Source organism: Neophocaena asiaeorientalis, unplaced genomic scaffold (genome assembly GCF_003031525.2).
Source record: "Neophocaena asiaeorientalis asiaeorientalis breed wild unplaced genomic scaffold, Neophocaena_asiaeorientalis_V1.1 scaffold130, whole genome shotgun sequence".
Taxonomy (NCBI): domain Eukaryota; kingdom Metazoa; phylum Chordata; class Mammalia; order Artiodactyla; family Phocoenidae; genus Neophocaena; species Neophocaena asiaeorientalis.
In genome coordinates, this window is record NW_020173397.1 from 8,871,284 (window position 1) to 8,891,784 (window position 20,501).

General features: G+C 41.5%; 1 protein-coding gene across 1 annotated transcript in view; it reads left to right on the forward strand.

Moving 5' to 3' along the window:
• Positions 1-16,961, forward strand: part of RYBP (RING1 and YY1 binding protein) — a 200,542-nt gene extending 183,581 nt beyond the window's left edge. The window contains exons 5-7 of the mRNA XM_024747058.1: positions 15,574-15,750; positions 15,845-15,943; positions 16,367-16,961. Coding sequence (XP_024602826.1) covers positions 15,574-15,750; positions 15,845-15,943; positions 16,367-16,619 — 529 coding nt within the window. The 3' untranslated portion in view covers positions 16,620-16,961. The remainder of the gene's footprint in view (positions 1-15,573; positions 15,751-15,844; positions 15,944-16,366) is intronic.
• Positions 16,962-20,501: the final 3,540 nt, after the last annotated feature.

The following is a 20,501-nucleotide window of genomic DNA, read 5'->3' on the forward strand; positions in this document are numbered from 1 at the left end:
CTGGACTGTAAGGGTTTTCTTTGAGTATAGTGCTTAGGAATGTAAAATAGTCCAAGGAACATTGGATCCTAAAAACTTCTAGACTTTTTGGGATCAAGGAAGGGTGGGGGCTTGTCAAAAGAACTCAGCCTGAAGGAAGAGCTCCTAATGGCCAAAGCTGGAACAATTTAAGCAACAAAATAAATTACGATAGAATTGGATTTTAACCCATAAGATAAGATAACTAGCCATGAATTCATACTGATAAAAATAATTGAAAAAATGAATGAATTTGAAGAGACAGCTCTTACTTAAGGAAGAATTCCAGTTAATAAATGTGGAAGACCAAATCACCATGGGGCCAAAACAAAACAATGGCAGTATTTGCGCAGTCCACGTTTGAATGCTGAAGTTAGTGGGTGAAAGTTGAGAAGAAACAGCATATTGGTATATAGAGTCTCAAGGTAACTCTTTTAAAGTCTTTTATTTAATAGATAATAACTTTAAAGTGGAGAAACCTGACAGACACTACCTTAGTCACCTGGTCATGGTTAACATCGGGGATAAGACATGGAAACATCCGGGACCCCTTACTGTGATGCAGTCAGGAGAACGCACGTCTTTGCTTTGGAATCGTCAGAGTGTATAACCTCATTCTGGTCATGAAATAAACCCAAGTTGAGGGACATTTCTCCAGAACAACTGACTAGTACTCATCAGAAGTGTCCAGGCCATCGAAGACAAAGAAGCTGAGGAGCTGTCAGAGATAGGAGGAGACTAAACGTGAGGAAAAACAAACTGCGATGTGGATGCCTAGATGGGAGGCTGACGGAGACAAGGACTTTCGTGGGGAAACGAGTGCGAATCCAAAAAAGTGTCCGGTTTAGTTAAGAGTATTGTATCAGTGTTAACTTCTCTGGTTTTGATAATTATCCTTTGTTTATATAAGATGTTAACATTAGGAGAAGCTGAGTGAGGGGTATGTGGGAAGAACTCTGTGCCGTTTTGCAACTCTAGCTTAAGATGAAACATTTAAAATTTTGTTTTAGACTTTAAAAAAAAAAACCTTGCAAAATCTCCATTGTACTTCTGCAGATCAGTGAATCAGATGTTCAGCAGATCTTTGATGACAGTGCACTTGCAGCAATGTAGTTTAAGAAGAAGAAAGTCCCTTTCAGACAAAGACATTTCAGAGTCATTTTTGGCACACACAGGCCTTACCTTGTTGGAAACTTACTACAAGGCATGCAAATTCGCTTACTTTGATGCCAAAGGGAGATGCTTCAGAGTGGAATACCAACTTGAAAAAAAGTGCCTGTAACAGAACGATGCAGATACGTGTGTGTATGCAGTATACCATCGTCCCAGTTTAAGTATCCCTTTCTATAAGCTAAGGATTTAGATAAATCTGTGTAACTGGAGAGCTTGCTGGTAGTGTGAGAATCCCACTTGATTCCACAGTACTTAATCTGGTGATAATGTGGTTTCTCTAAGGTTAAGTAAGCAGACTTATTAATTATGTCATGCTCTGTGAAGTCAGTTGTTACTACCCATAGATCTTTTTTACTTTGATAGAGAAACAGAAGACCAAGAGCATTCCTGAAGGACTTAGGCTTGACTTCCTAAGAATTTTGTCCTAATTCCCTAGCCCTAGAAAAATACAGGCACTGCAGTACAGAATGTCATAGTCTGCATTTTTCATACCTGTATGGTTGTGAGTATAGGTGGGGTATGTTGAAGTAGTTGAGATATTTGAGGTAAGAGGAAAGGTGGAAGGGTGAAGGGGCACATAGGTGATCTAGTGAAGGAATGGAAGAGAAACACTTCGTTTGGAAGGGCACCTCCTTGACTGGCAGATTCAGAGACCTGTTTTCAAGTTTTCATTTGCTGCAGTTTTCAGTATTACTGACCACTTCATGAAAACTTTCTCCGGCTCTCTTTTTAGTGTTTTCCTTTGTTTTCCTCACTTTCACTGGCTCCAGTTGGATTCCCTTTCTTCTCAAGGTTCTTTGGGTTGGACCATGTGGCTTAGTGGAAGGAGCATAAACTTAGTGTAAACTGCTCTAGCCTATTGGCTCTTGGACCTTTGAGTTTTGATTCCACCAAAAACATCAAAAACTTGTGAGAATTATGAGGTGATACATGTAAACACTGAACACAGTGCCGCCTCATAGGACGCATTTCATCATCTGTTAATTTTCTTCTTCACCTCTTACAAACTGGGAGCCGTTCTATCTCTGGGATAGATAGTTGTTATATTCATTGAGAACCTCTCATGTGTGAGGCTTTTTGCTTGGTCTTGGCAGTATAAAAGAAGAGTTATACAAAGTCCCCCAGTTCTGAGGCCCAGAGAAACTGTTTAGTATTAGAATACAACGTAATGTTACATGCTGATACAGCATCTGCTGTCGGCACCACATTGTTTAGACCCTACTGTCAGGGAAACAAGTAACTATTTTGAAGCAAGTTTGGAGAGTATAGCATAAAATGTAAAAGGTGGGGACTGCCTCAGAGATGTATATAATCTTGTGGAAAGAGACAGATAAATAGGGTAATATCATAATGTAGAACATTAAGTGGTAGAGGTATGTCATGGTGGTTTGGGAACCCTGAAAATCTGACCACCAACTATTATTTGCCAGGAGAAATGGGGAAAGCAGTGGCATATGAGCTGGATCTTAAAGTAGGTATGAGTTTAGCAGAAAAAGTATGAGAACTGACATTTCAGAAGCTAAGGGGTCAGCAGATAGGCAAATAACAGCCATTGGTTTTGATATCCCCGGAGGTCCTGGAACCAGTCCCCCTCGGATACCGAGGGACAACTGTATTGATGGCATACCTCAAACTATTCTCATATTTATTTAACTTTCTATTCCTATCCAAAAAATTCTAATTATTTTCTGGAATCCTGAGAAATGTTTCATCCATGAGTAGCAAATATGACCAACATTTAATTCAAATATTTACTGTATTGTTTAAATTGGTATATGGATTCCCATCTTCAAGCTGTGCCACACTGTCCCCCTCTCCCAGCACAACAAAGTCATGTATACTGAGTTGAAGGAGTTCTCCAAGCCAGTGCTCATGCCTCTAGCCAGTAGCTACTGGTGGTTTCAGAGTCATCACCTTCATTTACATCTAATTTTTCAACCATTTGAAGTAAATAAAATACCCTAAAATTTTCCTTCCCTTGCTTCAAATAAAGACTATGATTAACCTGAAATGCCTGAAGTATAAGATGACATTGTCAGAGTCGTAACTTGTGTAGAGACCATTAGGTAGTCTTCCCTCAAGCGTCTGTTTGGTGATTGAACAGACTGGTCTTATGGTATTATACACAGAAGTTGCTTTACATTTTACCTTGGGTTTTTCCCCTAGAAAAGGCTCTGCGTATTAAAATAATGTTACATAAGATCTTGAGAGAATGATATGTTCCTGACCAAATGTGTGATGCTTAGCTATGTAGAATTACCAAAGACATCATGTTTAATCATTGTAACTGATCTATCTTATGATGGGTATATCTCCGTGCTGCTATGCTGTGTACAACTTTAATAAAACTTGCAAAACGTTTGAGAGGAGTGATCATACAACTTTATTTAAAAAAACAACCACAGGGCTTCCCTGGTGGCGCAGTGGTTGAGAGTCCGCCTGCCAATGCAGGAGACGTGGGTTCGTGCCCTGGTCCGGGAAGATCCCACATGCCGCGGAGCGGCTGGGCCCGTGAGCCATGGCCGCTGAGCCTGCGCGTCCGGAGCCTGTGCTCCGCAACGGGAGAGGCCACAACAGGGAGAGGCCCACGTACTGCAAAAAATAAAATAAAATAAAATAAAATAAATAAAAAACAACAACAACACAGTGTCGGCATATTAAAAGCTCTCAGGATTCTTCTTTCCAAATCCTCCCCTCTTATGACCCCAACCAGTTAGAATGATGAATATATTATATATGTTTTTGGTAGATATCTTTGGATAAAATTCTGATGGGTCAAGTGCTATTTTTTGCTGGGCTGCCTTCCCATGTTTGTAAATGTTTCTACTCCTTTATATTATATTCTTCTGTAGACCAGTGTTTCTCACCTGGGACTGATTTTGCCACCCAGGGAATATTTGGCAGTGTCTGTCAGAACTTGGGGATGGGGGGGCGCCAGTGGCATCTGGTGGGTAGAGGCCAGGGATGCTGCTAAACATCCCACACTGCATTAAGCACAGCCCCACAGCAAAGAATTACGAGTTCTAACATGCCACCAGCACTGTGGTTGAGAGACCATGCAGTAGACATCCTTCCAAAGTGATGATAGGCTTTTAGAAAGTTTTGACTACCAGCGATTTAGGAAACCCATTATAATTTGACCGTGAACTAGCCTGTTTGTTATAACTCTTATTTTCTAGTACATGTTTTTGTTTCGTTTTAAGGATTAGGTTTGAGGGAATCCTTAAGATTACCTTAATTTAGTCCAACCCTCTAATTTTACAGGTGAGAAAACCAAGACCTGAAGAGGGCAACTGGTTTGTTAGATCTTGGATTTCTTTAAATTATCTAAATAGTGTTTTTTTTTGCGGGGGGGCGGGGAGTTCCCTCTGAAGAATTACAGATTCTTCTGTGTGCTTTGTAGGTGCCCAGTTTTGTGACATGAACTGTAATTTCAAAATGGTTACGTGCATTTTAAATGGGATCTCTGACAGCTATAAAGTAATTTTCAGAGCAGATTGGGTTGCTTTAGTATAGTTTCTTGGAGAAAGACTTGATACATCATCAAGTTTATTTGCATCTGAAGATACATGGTTTGCGAAGAGATTTGTAGTGTCTTGTGATCCTTTTTAAAATCATTTGCATGATTTATAAGGTAATTTTGTGTATCTTCTGGGGAGATTGGGAGAGGTCATATCAAAGTCACTAAACCAGCAGTGTAGTTTGTAGAACGTACTTAACGCAAACTTGCCTGTATGTTAAGAACAAATAACTCTATTGTTTTTATTAAATATTGAATACAAGTATCTGAGCTGAAGGAGCCATAGAGATTGCTTACTTACTCTATTCTGATCTCTTTTATCAATGAGGAAACTGCAGTCTGGAGAGAGTATGTAATTCATCCAAGGTCATGGAGTTAGATTCTAAAATAAATACAGAAAGCAGAGGAGAGAGCTGAGGCACCTCAGCCTGCTAAGTCCTATGATCCAACTTGTGTGACAGGGAGCAGCCCAGAAAACACAAAGGACCCTCAACAGAGATCTTGGCCGTTGAAATCTAAAGCGTCATATTTTATCAGCTTCTTGGAAAAGAAGCATACACCCGTACTCAAGAGTGCAGAGCGCCTGCCTTGGCATAGAGTAGACACCAGGAAAAGTCTGTTTGATGAATTTGGAAACATAAGCCCAAATGCCAGAGGTGAAACCAGGACAAGAGACAGCATGAGGAATGTTACATCTCTCTCTGCTCCTTTACTCAGATGGGCTTCCGGAAGTAGGGATGCTGGCCCAGAGAGTTGGGATTTGGTAACCTACATGGACTTCTCCTCAAGGAGGCGGGCGAGGGGAGGTGTGTCTCCACCACTTCTGTAGTCACAATACAGCAGCTACTGTAATTCTCACACTGCCTCAAGCGTGGCAGCGATCCTAACACAGCTCAGAAGAAATCCTCAGCCAGCAAAACACCTTTCCAGTCTTAACACCAAAGTCTTTTACTGTAGAATAAAATTTGTATTGAAAATTTGGAATGGCAGGTATCGGAAAGAAATGCAGTTAGCCATCTTCAAAGAAGGTCCATTTTGAAAACAATTTAGGAAACATTTTTCTTCACATGATGTCAACTAGTCCATTCTTTGTCAGTGGATTTACTTTGGGAGAAATGCTGTGAGAGATCTAAAGGGCATATTTATTATGGGACATTTACTTTAAATATTTGAATGACCACAATGAAATTCTGTTATTTTAGGCACCACAGGGGAGAGGAAATGGAAGGAAGCCAGATTTATAGTCTGTGGTTGAAATACTTTTAAGCCTTGTTCTTGAAAGTTGTGCTTGTGTTTAGGAAGTTGAAAATTTATTCTTTTTCTTTGAAATGTTTTCTTAAGCTGCGTTTGGAGGTGATGCTGCTTTTCATGGTGGTGGGGTTTTTTTGTTGTTTTTTGTTTGGTTTTTTTGCAGTTTTGCTGAGCAAGAATTTAAGCTTGAGTTGTTTTAGAAGTTGTCTTCTGAAGAAAACCTCTTCTTTCTTTACCTGTGATGAAGCAGCAGACTTGCACAGTAAAATATTTGTCATGGTCCTAGGGTAGCAGCTCTCAAGCTTTTTGGTCAGAGGATCTCTTGCACTGTTTAAAATTATTATGGACCCCAAGTAGCTTTTGCTCATGTTGGCTATACCTGTAGATACTTTCCACATCAGAACTTAAAACTGAGCAATGTTTAGAACACAGGAATATACAAACATACATTTCATTAGCTCTCAGAGCAGTGATGTCACGTGTCATTTAGTCTTTGGAAAATGAAAAGGCAAGTATTACTGTGGAGGTAATTATTATAGAAATAGTTTTCGCCTTGTAGACCCTCCTCAAAGGTTCTTGAATACCCCCAGGAGTCTCTGGACCACACTTTAAGAACCAACCTGGACTAGGCTCTCTCTCCATTGCCGCCAGCTTCGTTTATAAAATAAGGGTTTTGTTTTCAAGAACCTCAACCACTTGTAGCTCCTTTTACTTTTCTGAACATATGTTCCAGAGTTGCAGAAAAGTTACAGTGCCGACAGTTACTGGTGCTCAAGTACTTTTTAAGTAAGTGTGTTTTCAGAGCATAAGAGACATTTGAATACAATGATAATTTTGAATCTGTAGTAGAACATTTCAGATTATGCTGTTAAGGATGCTTGTGTTAGTTCTCTTGGAGCCAGTTGTTTTCTAACCAAGTTGTATCTGGTGAGTTTGTGCAATACCACGTATAGTATTGTAAAATTGAAGTCCGGCAGCCTCCCCTAAAGGTATTCTCCTTTAAAAGGAATATCTGCAAAACCAAAATTCTGTCTGAAGTAATGCAGAAAAACTGACAGCTAAGTCAGTGAGGATCCTTAGTGCTGTCTCTGCTACCAGCCAGCATGATTAACTTAGGACACTAAGCTACGTGAGCGATTTCTGTCTCTAGAGCCATTTCCATAGGGCAGAGCTTAACAGCTTCTTTTATTTGTAAATATTTCCATTTCCCTCCCTGTGTCTGTGGAAGGGTAGTAGGTGCATCTACAGCTGGAAAAGTTAGTGCTTTGAAACGTAGATATTACTTTTAAGGGGAATTATTTTGTGGAATATCTGCATGTTCTGTGTACATGTACTATGACGAGCTAAGAGAACTTCACCTCCTTTCATCTTGATTTCAGCCCTGTTATATTAGGTGTGGTCCCATTTCCATTTTGAGTAATTTACCCAAGCTCAATAGCAGAGTCTGGATAAAGTCCAAAGGCTGTCCTAACTCCAAAGTCTGTACTCGCCCTATTTACCTGTGAAGGTGAGGATGGAGAGATAAGTGGAATAAAGGGGATGGCTTGACAGTTTTTTCTTTTCTTTTTTTTAATTTGATAGTTGGAGTCCGAATTAAGGGGGAAATTTTAGTTTTCTGGTACAAGGCAGAGTGGTTCTCCTGAGTCAAGGATGTATATTGGCAGCAAAGAGTAACCTAGAAGATGAACTCTGACCCCTTCAGGCCACCCAGTGGCTCATTCTAGAAGATTTGAGAAATTTCATGAAAACAGGTGTTTACTTGAGAGGCCAAAGAACTATTTAGGAGAGAAAAGAACAGCAAGAAGAGATACTGTTTGGGGAGCAGAGAGAATTTAATAATGCCACGCAGTGTATGATTGTAGCAGTGAAGGTCACAGGGTCATAGAAGTTTCGTACTACCCTGGTGTAGCGTGGCCTGACTCTGTGGCAGCAGCAGTTCTGGGGAAGGAAGGCCGTGAGTATTCATCTTTCCAAAGCAAAGCCAGCTAGGTCTGAGTAATGTTGAAGTGAGCCTAAATCAGCCAGCTGAAAGAGCATCCTAGTCACTGGGACTGACAACTAGTACAAGGTCTTATGTTTCCTGCGTCAGGGAAGAATCTGACTGGAGCTCTTTTTGTGGTTTCCTCCCATAACTGAACAGATGAATATTTATTTGTCCATTGGTCTCTTAAGATAATCAGCCCTTTAAAATAGTGGCAAAGTAAGTGCTTACCTAGAAACTCCCTGGGAGCTTACTTACAAAACTAGATTATCTGCCATATTTCCCCATCTGTTATTCTTCATTGGGCTGGATTGACTCACCTGGGTGACTCTTAGTAATAACTGTACTATAACAGTGAATCAAATATGAAAAGGTACAGAAGTTTTCATGAGATTAACACCCTTTGTTACAAACTCTCAGCCTAGCATGGTACAACTGAAAGACTACCAGACTAATTGTCTCTGGTGTAGTTATAAATCCTCTCTCTCTTTTTAAACTGAGAATACTAGTGGTTGTGTAACATACCTTTTAGAATTGTTGAGGATAAAGTGAGGCAGTAGTTGCTAAAATATAAGTATAGGTGGAGGGGAAAGAGCCCTAAAGTAGCCTAATTACTTCAAATCTGTTCTACCTGTGCATGTCTAGAGTTTAAAAGAAGTCTTGTGTCACCCTTTGAGATCTCATGGTCATTGATGTTGGAGCCAGAATCCTGACTTCTGTGTTCACAGCATTTCTCCTCTGCTTTATCTTTGGTATGTAACTTACAATGGGTCAGCAGCGGGTGGGTAAAATGAACAGAAAGCGAGTTGCTCTTGTATGGCCTCTTTTCTGTTGCGCTCACCGAAGCCAGGAGCCAGTAGTGTGTGGTTGGCAGTGTTGCTGGGACAGACTCTGAATCTTAACGTTTACATGGCCTTGGAGCTAAATACAGGCAATAGCTGGCGTGAAAATGGATTCGCAGCTTCTTTTAACTTGGACTACATATTGTATGCAGACAGAGATCAGATTTATTTACCCTAATTATGGCTTTAACAGGTACTTCTGCAAAGAAAGAAAGTGCAGTTTATAACGCATTTTACACATTTGGCCCACCCGCTTCCCTGAGGTTGTATTTTCTATTCCCATTTCATTTTCAAAATATTTTAGTCGGTAACGGCTGTGCAGAGTACTCTGCTGTGTTCCCAGCTGGTGTGTGTTTGTGTGCGTGCGTGCGCGCGTGTATTGGGGGCTCAGTAATGCTGAAGTCCAGTCATTGGTGGGGAGGTAAGATGCATCCTAGTTAGTCCAATGCGCACGTGTAGAGTAACCTTTTGAGTGGAGGGACGGGGAAATGGGTCATGTGGAGAAGTCTCCTTTTAATTACAGAGCCATGATGTGATCTCAAAGACTCGTGGGCTCCTGGTAGAGTGAGCTAAATGGACAGGCATTTTCAGAGTAGTTCAGTCCTGGAAATTGCTAATTTTTCAACCAACAGATTGCCAAGGCAAGGAAGGGCTTGGTGGGGGAGGTAAGGGCGATGGCAGAACTCAAGGGCAGTGTCAGTTAACTTGGCAAAGATGTTTTGTAAGTTGCAGGGTACTTCTTTTTTTTTTTTTAATGGATAAGTTGATTGTCTGATTTCAGAGCCTTTAGGGTATTTTAACTGAAAATGGAATTCCATAAGTGGACAAAACACACGAATGTTAGTTTAGGAAGACCTGGACATAATCAAGGGAAAAAAAAGATTTGTTATTGCTCTTTGTTGCCTGAACTACGAGAAGATGGCTTTGTCCTGTTTCTCTTTGTGGGAGCTGAGATACAGAAAAGCACGTGAGAAATGATCACAGATCTCAGGTTCCCCTGAGCACACAGTGGAGAAGTAAAGTGTTGTATGGGGAAAACATAGGGTTTGCCCATGTTCCCCCAGAGCAATCCAGGAAGATAGCTTGTTTTTTGCTCTCATTTGTGTTTGTGTGAAATTTTTCTTCGTCAAAAATTAAGGATGTCCCTTGATAAAGATTTGCTTCACTTTGTGGAATCAGTTCTTCTCTGAAATATTAGCTGTTCAAATGCAAATAAATAGACAAGATTTCCTGATGATGTCTATTACTGAAATGTCACAGCAGATTTTCCTTTGTAAACTCTATTGGAAAAGCAGCAATAAAGGTATGAAACAATTTTCAGAAACCTAAAAATTTTTTATTAAAAAAATACAGTTTTGAAGAAGATAGGAAAAAACTTTTGTTGGCAAACGTACTTACAAAGGAAACCAGGCCCCATGTTATATACTGTATAGTATTTCTGGTCAAATAGGGCTTTTTGTTTGTCTGTTTTTGTTGGTGGTGATTAACGGGCTTTGAGGCGTAGTCACCAAAAGCAATAAGCCATGTTCTTTGATCTGATGTTTTCCCCTGTATTGGGAAAGCTGTTAATTGCTAGTTTAAGATTTGTTAGTTGGGAAACTTAGGTAATTTTGGAGAACCCCAGACTCTCAGCTCCATATTGAAGAATTGACGTCCTGCAATATGCTGGAAATTCTGCCCATTAAGCGAGCTGTATACAGTGTGTTGTATGACACTTAAAAGACTGCACTGAGCAGTGTAAATCTGTGGGAAGTAACTATTTCTCACTGATCAGCAGTGTTAAATATCATGATAAGGGTTCTTTCCTTACAGGAAATGTTAAAAGACATTGGAAAACATACTTTGCCATCTCCTCTCCCCGTGCCCTTTTCTCTCCCCTTAAGGACAACCAAGTAGTCCTCTTCTTACCCCAGTGAAGATGGTGGAGCTAACGAGAGTGCTGGAATTCTTGGGCAGGTATCTGTTGAAACCGTAGCCTGAGTCGACCTGGGTCTTCCATCCCTAGTACCCTGTGCCCCCTCCCCGCCCCCCGACACACACAAACGGTGGGGAGACTCATTTGAAGTTACTTTCATAAGAGGAGTCTTTGGGAACTTCCCTGGTGGCGCAGTGGTTAAGAATCCACCTGCCAGTGCAGGGGTCACGGGTTCGACCCCTGGTCTGGGAAGGTCCCACACGCCACCAAGCAACTAAGCCCGTGCACCACAACTACTGAGCCTGCGCTCTAGAGCCCGTGAGCCACAACTACTGAGCCCGTGTGCCACAACTACTGAAGCCCGCGCGCCTAGAGCCCGTGCTCTGCAATGAGAAGCCCGCACACTGCAACAGAGTAGCCCTTGCTTGCCGCAACTAGAGAAAGCCTACATGCAGCAACGAAGACCCAACGCAGCCATACATAAATAAATAAATAAGAGGAAGCTTTGAAAAGTTCAGGTGGATCTGGGTTAAAAAATCCCAGTTTAGCCACTTACTGTGAACCTTAGACAAGGTTCTTGATCTTTCTGCTTTCAGTCTCCTTAATTGGTAGAACAGAGACAATCAGTTGTGCTCTGGAGGATGCTGTGCTGACTCTGGCTCCGTAGTGTGCCTGTCCTCTTTTGGCTGTGAGGTGGTCCTGGCCTGCTGCTCGACGGCAGTTCACAGCATCTAACCTGGAGAGCGCGGCCGGCTGGGGTGCGGCGTGCGTGGCTCTCCGTGGAGGTGGCACGTTCCCATCCTCATGCCGTCAGAATGCTCCGGCCTGGGAGTAAGTAGGGGACGGATGGCAGGAGCTGCCACAGCAGTTCTGGCAGGGTGGCACCTTTGGAGGGTCTCCCACAGATGACCCTTCTCACTTCTTCACCTTCTTCAGAGGTATGCATTGTGTTCAGCAGCAGTGCACCATTTCAAAATGAATTCGGTGCATTTCCCCACCTCACCCCGTTCCCTGATCCGAGAAGGACTGTGGGGTTTGTTGGGGGAACTAGTTTGAAAAAACCACTCTAATAATTAAAATAATAGATTCCCACCTGTTGGTGAGGGTTTTTTGTGGGGAAGGAGCAAGTGATGATGGAAGAATTACTAGTTTGTTATGTGAGGACGTTGAGAACACAGACGTACTTGTGAAACAAAACAGGTGCTTTTAGCAGACATCCCATATTTCTTGGTAATAATCTGATCCCAGTGAGCCTTGGGTCCTTTTCATTTGTGAAGTTTCAGTTTGGTTGCCCATTAGAGAGGAGGCACACTTCTTTCACTATTCTAGTCAGACATCATTTTCTTAGGAACAAGTGAGGACATCCATGCGGTTGTGCACACGTGCTGCATTTGAGGAATTGCAGTTTATGTCACCGTGTGTGTGTGTGTGTGTGTGTGTGTGTACATACTGTCCTACAGATGCTGGATTGTAGTGCATGCACTGAAAAATTCTGAGGGTTTGCTTGCCCTGCTGAAATGTTAGAGAGTGGTCATCCGCGGGAGGAATACGAGACAGGCACCTGGCCTGTTGCCCACGCTTTGCCCATGGCCTCGGCAAGCCACCTGTGAGGGGATAATCCATCTTGGATCAGCACGGCGTCTGGGTGGTTGAGAGCCGCTTGCAGGTGCATCAGGTGCCTGCCATTAGGGGCTGTTTGTGAGACGAGGGTGACTTCCTTTCCTGTTTGCTCTTCCCTAGCTCTCTGTTCTGCTGGTAGTGCCAGCTGCTCACCAACCCAGGCACCACTTCTGATGTCCATTGTTTCAGGATCTCTCCTCTGATCTCTCACTCCCATATTCTGCCAATAATCCCCCAGTACCTAGCATCCCTCCCATCTCAGAAGAAAGTCTCTGTTCCTTTCCCAGTGCTTTGCTTTTTTTTTTAATTTTTAATTTTTATTTTTTTATACAGCAGGTTCTTATTAGTCATCAGTTTTTTACACATCAGTATATACATGTCAATCCCAATCCCAGCACTTTTTCTTTTTTTCTTTCTTTTTTTTTTTTTTTTTTGCGGTACGTGGGCCTCTCACCGTTGTGGCCTCTCCTGTTGCAGAGCACAGGCTCTGGACGCGCAGGCTCAGCGGCCGTGGCTCACGGGCCCAGCCTCTCTGCGGTGTGTGAGATCTTCCCGGACCGGGGCACGAACCTGCGTCCCCTGCATCGGCAGGCGGACTCTCAACCACTGCACCACCAGGGAAGCCCCCCAGCGCTTTTCTTGATTGTATGCTTTCTCTCCTTTACCCCATGACTAACCCCTCTCTTCTGCCTGCCTTCAGTCTTTCTCCCTCTTCAGTGTACAACATGATTTAAGCCTCCTGTTCCCAAGGAAATATCCTCAAACCCTGCTGACCCCTTTCTGCAGTGGCAGGGCTGTCCTTTACCTCAGCACCACGGTTCTCAAAAGGGTTCCTGTTGGCTGCCTCTAGATTGTTCCTCTGACATCCTGTAGTTCCTTCCTCTTTGCAGCCCTGATAGTGTGTGGCTTGCTCTCCTGAAAGTCGGCAGTTGACTTCTTGATCACCAAAGCTTGGGCCCTTTCCTCAGTCCTTATCCTACTTTGTCTTTCTCTGAAATTTTCGTTTATCCTTTATTCATCCAGTAGGTAATTTTATTGGGTACCTGGTACTGTGCTGAATGCCACAGAGAAGGCTGATTAAGACACGGTCATGCCATTCAGGAGTGTTACATTTGATTGACAGTTACAGTGTGGCGTGCTAACTGACATCATAGAACTCTGTAGGACGTGCTGGAGTGAGGCAGGCCCCCCTAACTCAGACTGGGTGGGCCTGGTGATGGGGCCGGGGGTGGTTTCTCTGGGGCAAGCGTCTGGTGTGCCACATGCCATTGGTTCTTCTCGCTGTTGCAGGTGGTCTTGGACTGGTGTCCAGTTGTCTTCTCTTGTCAGACTTCCATGCAGTGAAGTACACATACTGGCCTAATTGAAAGTCTCCCTCAAGGTGTAGTTTTTCATAAAGTTTTATTTATTTAGTTAGTTTTCACTTGGCTGAGTTATTTCATTTTGACACCTGAGTATTGGTTAGTATATGACAGTTTGTTTAAACTCTGATTTAAACTGCTTGGTAATCCCTGTAGACAGCTGGTCTGTTTGTGTTCCCCGTGAATACTTGTGAAATAGTTTGTAGTGGTGATTATCTTCTCTGTAAGTATTAACAGATACACTTCCTCTTTGAAAGAGAAGAATGTGTTAGAATGGCTGCTGCTGCCTTTGTTAGAACCTGTGAAAAAAGAATGTTACCTTTCACCTTTCACTTGAGGGCCGGGGGTTTAGAGTATTAAGTACCTTCCTCCCTTTATCTCGGGGCACTTCACATCTTTGAATCCCTTGCTCAGTGGCATGTGAGGCTGCTTGTGGTCCAGCCTGAGGTGACCGTACCCGTTGTGGGCTTCGTCGTATGCCGCCGTAACCAAGGCCTGTGTTTGCTGGAGACCAATAGGAAACTTGCTCTGGGATTGCTCCTTTGTTGCTGTGTTTCCTGCAAAGCCACACTATTGTGGAGCCAGCACTGAGACACTCAGAACAAACCCAGTGTCTTCCCCTAGCAGGCTGGCCTTGATGAAGTCAAGGAGTAGGTGTCTGTCCCCTCCTTGTCCTGTATTTCTTCTTCGCCACATCACACCTCCTCCCAAGAGGTGCTTCAGTAACTGTGTTTAATTTAGGAGCCAGCGTGTCCTGTACCTAGCAACTCTTTTTGTTTTCTTGAAAAAATAATGGCGGAATTATTTAAGAAAGAAACTTCTGTTTTGTTTTTCGTAGGCTTTTTTTTTTTTTTTTTAATTTTTTTCTATTTCCATTCTTCCACCACTGGCTCTCTCATTGATGAGGTAGACCTTGTCTGTTCAGTTATTTTTCTCTGGCCAGTGCCTTCATCGTTGGGAACAGAGGGGGACGTGGGGTCTGAAGGGGATCATTACATCATGGCAGGTCGTTGCTTCACCTCATTAATAACCCACTTAGATATGTGTTTTCTACCTTGTACTTGGAGAATTTATTATATTGTAAGTGTCGATCTAGATGCTAACGTCTTTGAAAATTAATATTGTATAGAAATAGCGCCTAGGTTTTCCTTTCTCCCTTTGCCATTTGTGTCCGAATGGTCATGCACTGTGAGAAGCGTTTGGCACCGTTTAGAATTTGTAAACAATAGTGCTAAGAGCCAGTGTCAGTTGGAGACTGGTGCAGACATAATGGTTTATGGCACAATGAATGTATCACTTGTCTAAGATGTTTTTAGTGACTTTGTCTTCACCGTGCCCTTGGAAGCTCGTATGAACCACAGTTACCTTTTATTGCTCGATACGTGTTGTCTGTGCCAGTCACAGAGCAGCAGGGGAGCAGACCAAGTCGGAATAATTAGATTGAGGAGTGAATGTCACACTTCTAATTTCATTCTCTTTTCAAGGGATTACCAGTGTCCATTTAATAAAATGAGATTAACCCTCTGCAGCAGAAGTATTTGAAAGCTGTCAGTCAGTATAATCTTGACAGCTCAAAAGAAGTAGTGTTCTCAGCACTCTTAGAAGCAGCGTCATGTTTTAATTGGCTGAAAGTCTTGACTGCACAGGGATATGTATGTTTGTGTGAGCGCGTGTGTTTATGTCATTAAAGGTGGATGTACGGAGAGTGGATTTGAAAGAGGAAAAGTTTTATGGACTTAACCATACTATCTGGAAATAATAAACACCATATAATTTACTTTGAGTTGCCGGATACCAGTAATAAAATACCTAAAAATTATGAGACCAAAATTTTAAAATTAAAGAAACAGTTAAAAAGCAAATAATGAGACATCTTTTCTTGAATGTTTTAGAAAACCTCGGATCAATTCTCAGCTGGTGGCCCAGCAAGTGGCCCAACAGTATGCCACTCCACCACCCCCTAAAAAGGAGAAGAAGGAGAAGGTTGAAAAGCAAGACAAAGAGAAACCCGAGAAAGATAAAGAAATTAGTCCTAGTGTTACCAAGAAAAATACCAACAAAAAAACAAAGTAAGTTCTTCGGTAACTCAGTACAGTACTGTGTTATTTTGCAGGCGAATCAAAGATGTCTTTTAAATGCCTCTTTTTCTGTCTCCCCATTTAGACCAAAGTCCGATATTCTGAAAGATCCTCCTAGCGAAGCGAACAGTATACAGTCTGCAAATGCTACAACAAAGACCAGTGAAACGAATCACACCTCAAGGTATTTGAAACTAGAGTGACATACCACGTCTGCTCATAATCAAGAGTCAGGGGTGGTTTTGTGCCTTTGGGTTTGTAGGCTAAGAAGGGGTGGGGTGAAGAGCTGGGGCGGTGGGACTGTTAACTTTCAAAGTACATGCACATAGATATGAGCTGCTTTTATATCACTGAGTCCAAAACAGGAGAAGGATAAATTGATCATAATTTTGCCGTGGTCCGAAGCTTTGCTAACTGATTGGCGGTTTCGTTTCTTGCTATGCTTAGTCGGCAGATTTGGTAGTAAGCGCTGGTGTCCGTGCTGGCGTTTTAGATTCATTGCCACAGCAACTTGCAGTCTCTGTGTGTGGCGGGGTGATGTTGGGCCAGAAGTCCTTTGCATCCGTAGCCGATTTCACGGGCTCTTCCCCTGTGGTGTTGCTTTCAGGCCCCGGCTGAAAAACGTGGACAGGAGCACCGCACAGCAGTTGGCAGTAACTGTGGGCAACGTCACCGTCATTATCACAGACTTTAAGGAAAAGACTCGCTCCTCCTCGACCTCCTCATCCACAGTGACCTCCAGTGCAGGGTCAGAACAGCAGAACCAGAGCAGCTCGGGGTCGGAGAGCACAGACAAGGGTTCCTCCCGTTCCTCCACGCCAAAGGGCGACATGTCAGCAGTAAATGATGAATCTTTCTGAAATTGCACATGGAGTTGTGAAAACTATGAATCAGGGTATGAAATTCACATCCTCCACCTGCCCATGCCGCTTGCACCCCTGGAGAATCTTCTGTGGACATCGACCTCTTAGTGATGCTGCCAGGATAATTTCTGCTTGCCATGGGCATCTGGCCCCCAAGGAATTTCGCACCCTGACGATTACTCTTGACACTTTTATGTATTCCATTGTTTTATATGATTTTCCTAACAATCATTTATAATTGGATGTGCTCCTGAATCTACTTTTTATATAAAAAAAAAATCTGCTGTGCACAATTTTCCATGTACATTACAACTGGTTTTGTTTTTTGTTTTTGTTTTGTTGGGGGGAGTGGGGTGGGAGGGGGAGGGAGCTTTTATTTATTGTGTTCACAGACTCCATCCTTTCAGCATATCCTTTTAAGTTTAGTTCTTTCTTCCAGTTATACTATGTACTATCAGTTTTGATATAACTATATATATATAAATATAAAATTATATATAAAGGGTTATTTGAAACCAATCCATGGCAACGCTGGTGCTTGATACACTGTGAAGTGAATACAACATTGAACAGTTACAGATCTGGGACGGTCCCTTCTATGAAAGTGCTGAAATTAAGTTAAAATCAGTCTTACGTGAAGTATGTTCCAACCCACGTGGGAACTTGACTTTCTCATCTGTCTAAAGAGTACTGGACGATAGAAAAATATATATTTTTTAAACAATGTGATCTCAAATTAAAGACTGCTCCAGATAGCCTGCATTTGCGATGGAATAACTGACAAATCACAAGTGGTTTAGTTGGGAGGGCTTTGATCAGTCAAAAGTAACGAAACTAGCTCCAGAATGCCAAGTATTCGTGTAAATTACGGTTACATGTTAACATTGCTGTTCTTACATAAGCATTCATGAAAATATGGTATTCTGTAACTCGAATTCCATCCATTTTCCAGACCTCTACTCACGTCTGAGGTAAATTGATAAATTGTCTCTTAGTTTTAGGATTCAAACTGTGTAACCTGTATTTCTCATCCATACAAGAAGCAAATCCTTGTCTCCACTTTGCATGTGGTGTTTTGTTTAATGGAACTTTGTTTGCCTCACTTCCCCTGGTTTCCCTTACCCTACCCCTTCAGTTGTGAGAATTCTTTTTCTTTCTTAAAATCTAGTCTTGTTGTTTTACTGAACAAAGGTTATCAACCAGTACATCCAGTCCCCACATGGAGCTTTTCAGTGTTGGGAGACATGTCTCAATTCCCTGCTGTGGGAAGGAACTCAGTGGTGAATAAATGGTTGAAGTGCTGGCAGCCAGAGTTGCAGGGAAAGCTCCTACTTCCTGCGAGCCTGTGATCTTTTTCTTCCTCAACATAAAGATGGCTTGAGTAAAACTCTCTTTTAAAAAAGATTCTTTTCACTCTCTCTTTTTAAAAACTGTCTTGCAAAAACAAACAAAAAAAGGGGGAAAAAAAAAAGACCGCTAATATGAATCCACCCCTCCTCATTTTAAAAATGTTCTGTTTTGCTTTGTTTAGATTTAGGGTCTGTCTTCTCTTTGACTCTTACATTCATATCTGCAGAGTTCATAGACTTGAGAGTCATTTCAAGCATGGGAACTTGATGTCACCTTCCTTTATTTGACGGTACTTCTGGGAGGGCAGCAGATTAGTAATGAAACGCCACATTTTGGTGTGAAAAACCTGGTTTGCTTAAGAATAGAAGTGACTTCTGTCTGTGGAGGCAACAAGTAAACAGAAAAATTAACAGCTTGATTTGAGTAGCCAACAGTAAGGCTCCTTTCACATTTACATTAAAACTATTCCTTAGTCACTAATGTCCCATCGTTTAAATTCTGTTCTCAAAGGTATAGATGATAAAGCAGTGCCATTTGTTGCTGTGGTCCTATACTCAAATGCATGGACAGTGTGCCCCCTCTTTTTAAAATACTGCTTTTATCTGGGATGCAAGCTATACTTACCTTTTTAAATACATTTTTAAAGTATTTATTAACGAACCAAAGGAAATCAGATGCTTTCTGTAAGCATCAGGATATAGAATACATAGTGATTTGACTATGAATTTTAAATCCACATTTTAATATTAGTGGGGTATTGCAAAGACATTCCTTCTAAAGTTTTAATATTCCTTTTATTAAGGGTCTCAGGGAGGGTGAATTAGTCAGCCATATTTATTTTCCAGAGGTGTAAGGAATTGCTAAGTTTTTTAATTAACTTTTTTAAAAAATTTAAAAGTCACCAAACTCATGTGGGTTGCACTGCTTTTGAAACCAGTAAGTGTTGGTTTGCACTTTGTTCAGAAACACTGTGTACTTTTTCAAAATTAGTTTCATGTAAAGTGATTGGACCCCGAGATTAGTGGGAAAAGCTGGTTCACCAGCTACTCAGAGGCTGCTAATTGAGTCATTGCCAATGTCTTGGTTTTTCAGTTTTGCCTCCGTGATAAAGAATAAATTAAAGAATGGGGAGGGGTGAAGGAAGGGGGAGGATTGCTTTAGAACAGGTGAGAGGATGAAATGGCCATTTTGGTAGAAACTGCAGCGCACGGTGGGACTGCTCTCAGCAATCAGATGTTCTTGGGCCCATCCTTTAGCTGCTGTTTTGTAATTCTGTTAAGGTAGTGAGGTGGTAGGTACTTTAGGCTTTTAATTTCTGAAATTGATGATGTCCCTCAGGCATGTATTCTGGAAATGGAATTCCTGTAACTTTCTGCATTTGCAGTTTGCCCTACAATTAGTAGGCAGTGTGTAAAAACACTAGTGTAGGTGATAAAGATACATATTAAAAGAGGACCGGAAATACTTGGTATTCAGCGGCACAGTAAGCAGGTTATAAAAACAAACAAAAGCACAGTGTTACGCTTGCAAGTTTCCATTTGTTTTAATACCACACAATCCTTCACACTCGTGCGTGCGCGCACAGAGCTTATCTGACCTGCTCTGCTTGAGTCATGCAGTTCAAAAAATAATAATAGTAATATTAAGGTAAAGACATCTTGACACCCACAAAAAATTTTAATCAAAATCTTTCAGTTTCAATCTGGATATTCACAACATTGGCAGAAGCTTCTGTGAGTTTAGTTCCACTAAGATGTTTCACCTGCCTTATCAAGACCATTCTCAGTCTACTTTTTTAAGCTACCGTATCTTAAATTATTGAAAATTTATTAATTGCTGAATATATAATAACCTTTGCTTGTATGTAACCGAAAATGGTTTAAGAGCCAACATTTAGAGTATGACAATGGAGCTGAACAGTTTTTAATGCGCAAGCAGTTCTGTTCTTGTGTATGACTTGTAACCTTAATTTACTGTGTAAAGATGGTTACATTATTTCCTTAGCTTTGTTTGTTGGAGACAAATAGAGAATGCTTGTTAAGTATGTCAAAACATAATCTTACCTTGTGAATTTTTGTTAATGTATTATACGAGCTATATTTTTCATTTGCTCAGAAAGACAGCTTGTATAACGCTTTTGGAAGTTCCTGCTCTGTAACGTCTTTAGAGCTGACAGTCTGTTAGGTTTGTTTTTTTTCTTCATGCTAAAGTGTCGGTGGTTTTGTGAACTGGTCAGAAATTCACAGGTCTTAAATGTTTGGGGGAAATTTATATTGGACACTGCTCTTTGTCTAGCAAATAAAAGATGTTAATATATTCCTGTTACTGGCATGTGCACGACTATGTTATTAGAAGCCACTTTATCGTTTTCCTGCTTTAAATAGAAATGTCTATTTATGAATTCTGCTTGTAGTTTTTTCACAAATAAAATAGTAAAATTTACATTGAAATCTTTATTTTTGTCTGTGTAGACTTCAGCCCGTAGGAAAACAGTTAACTTTTGTACTCAGATTCTTCACTTGTGTCATA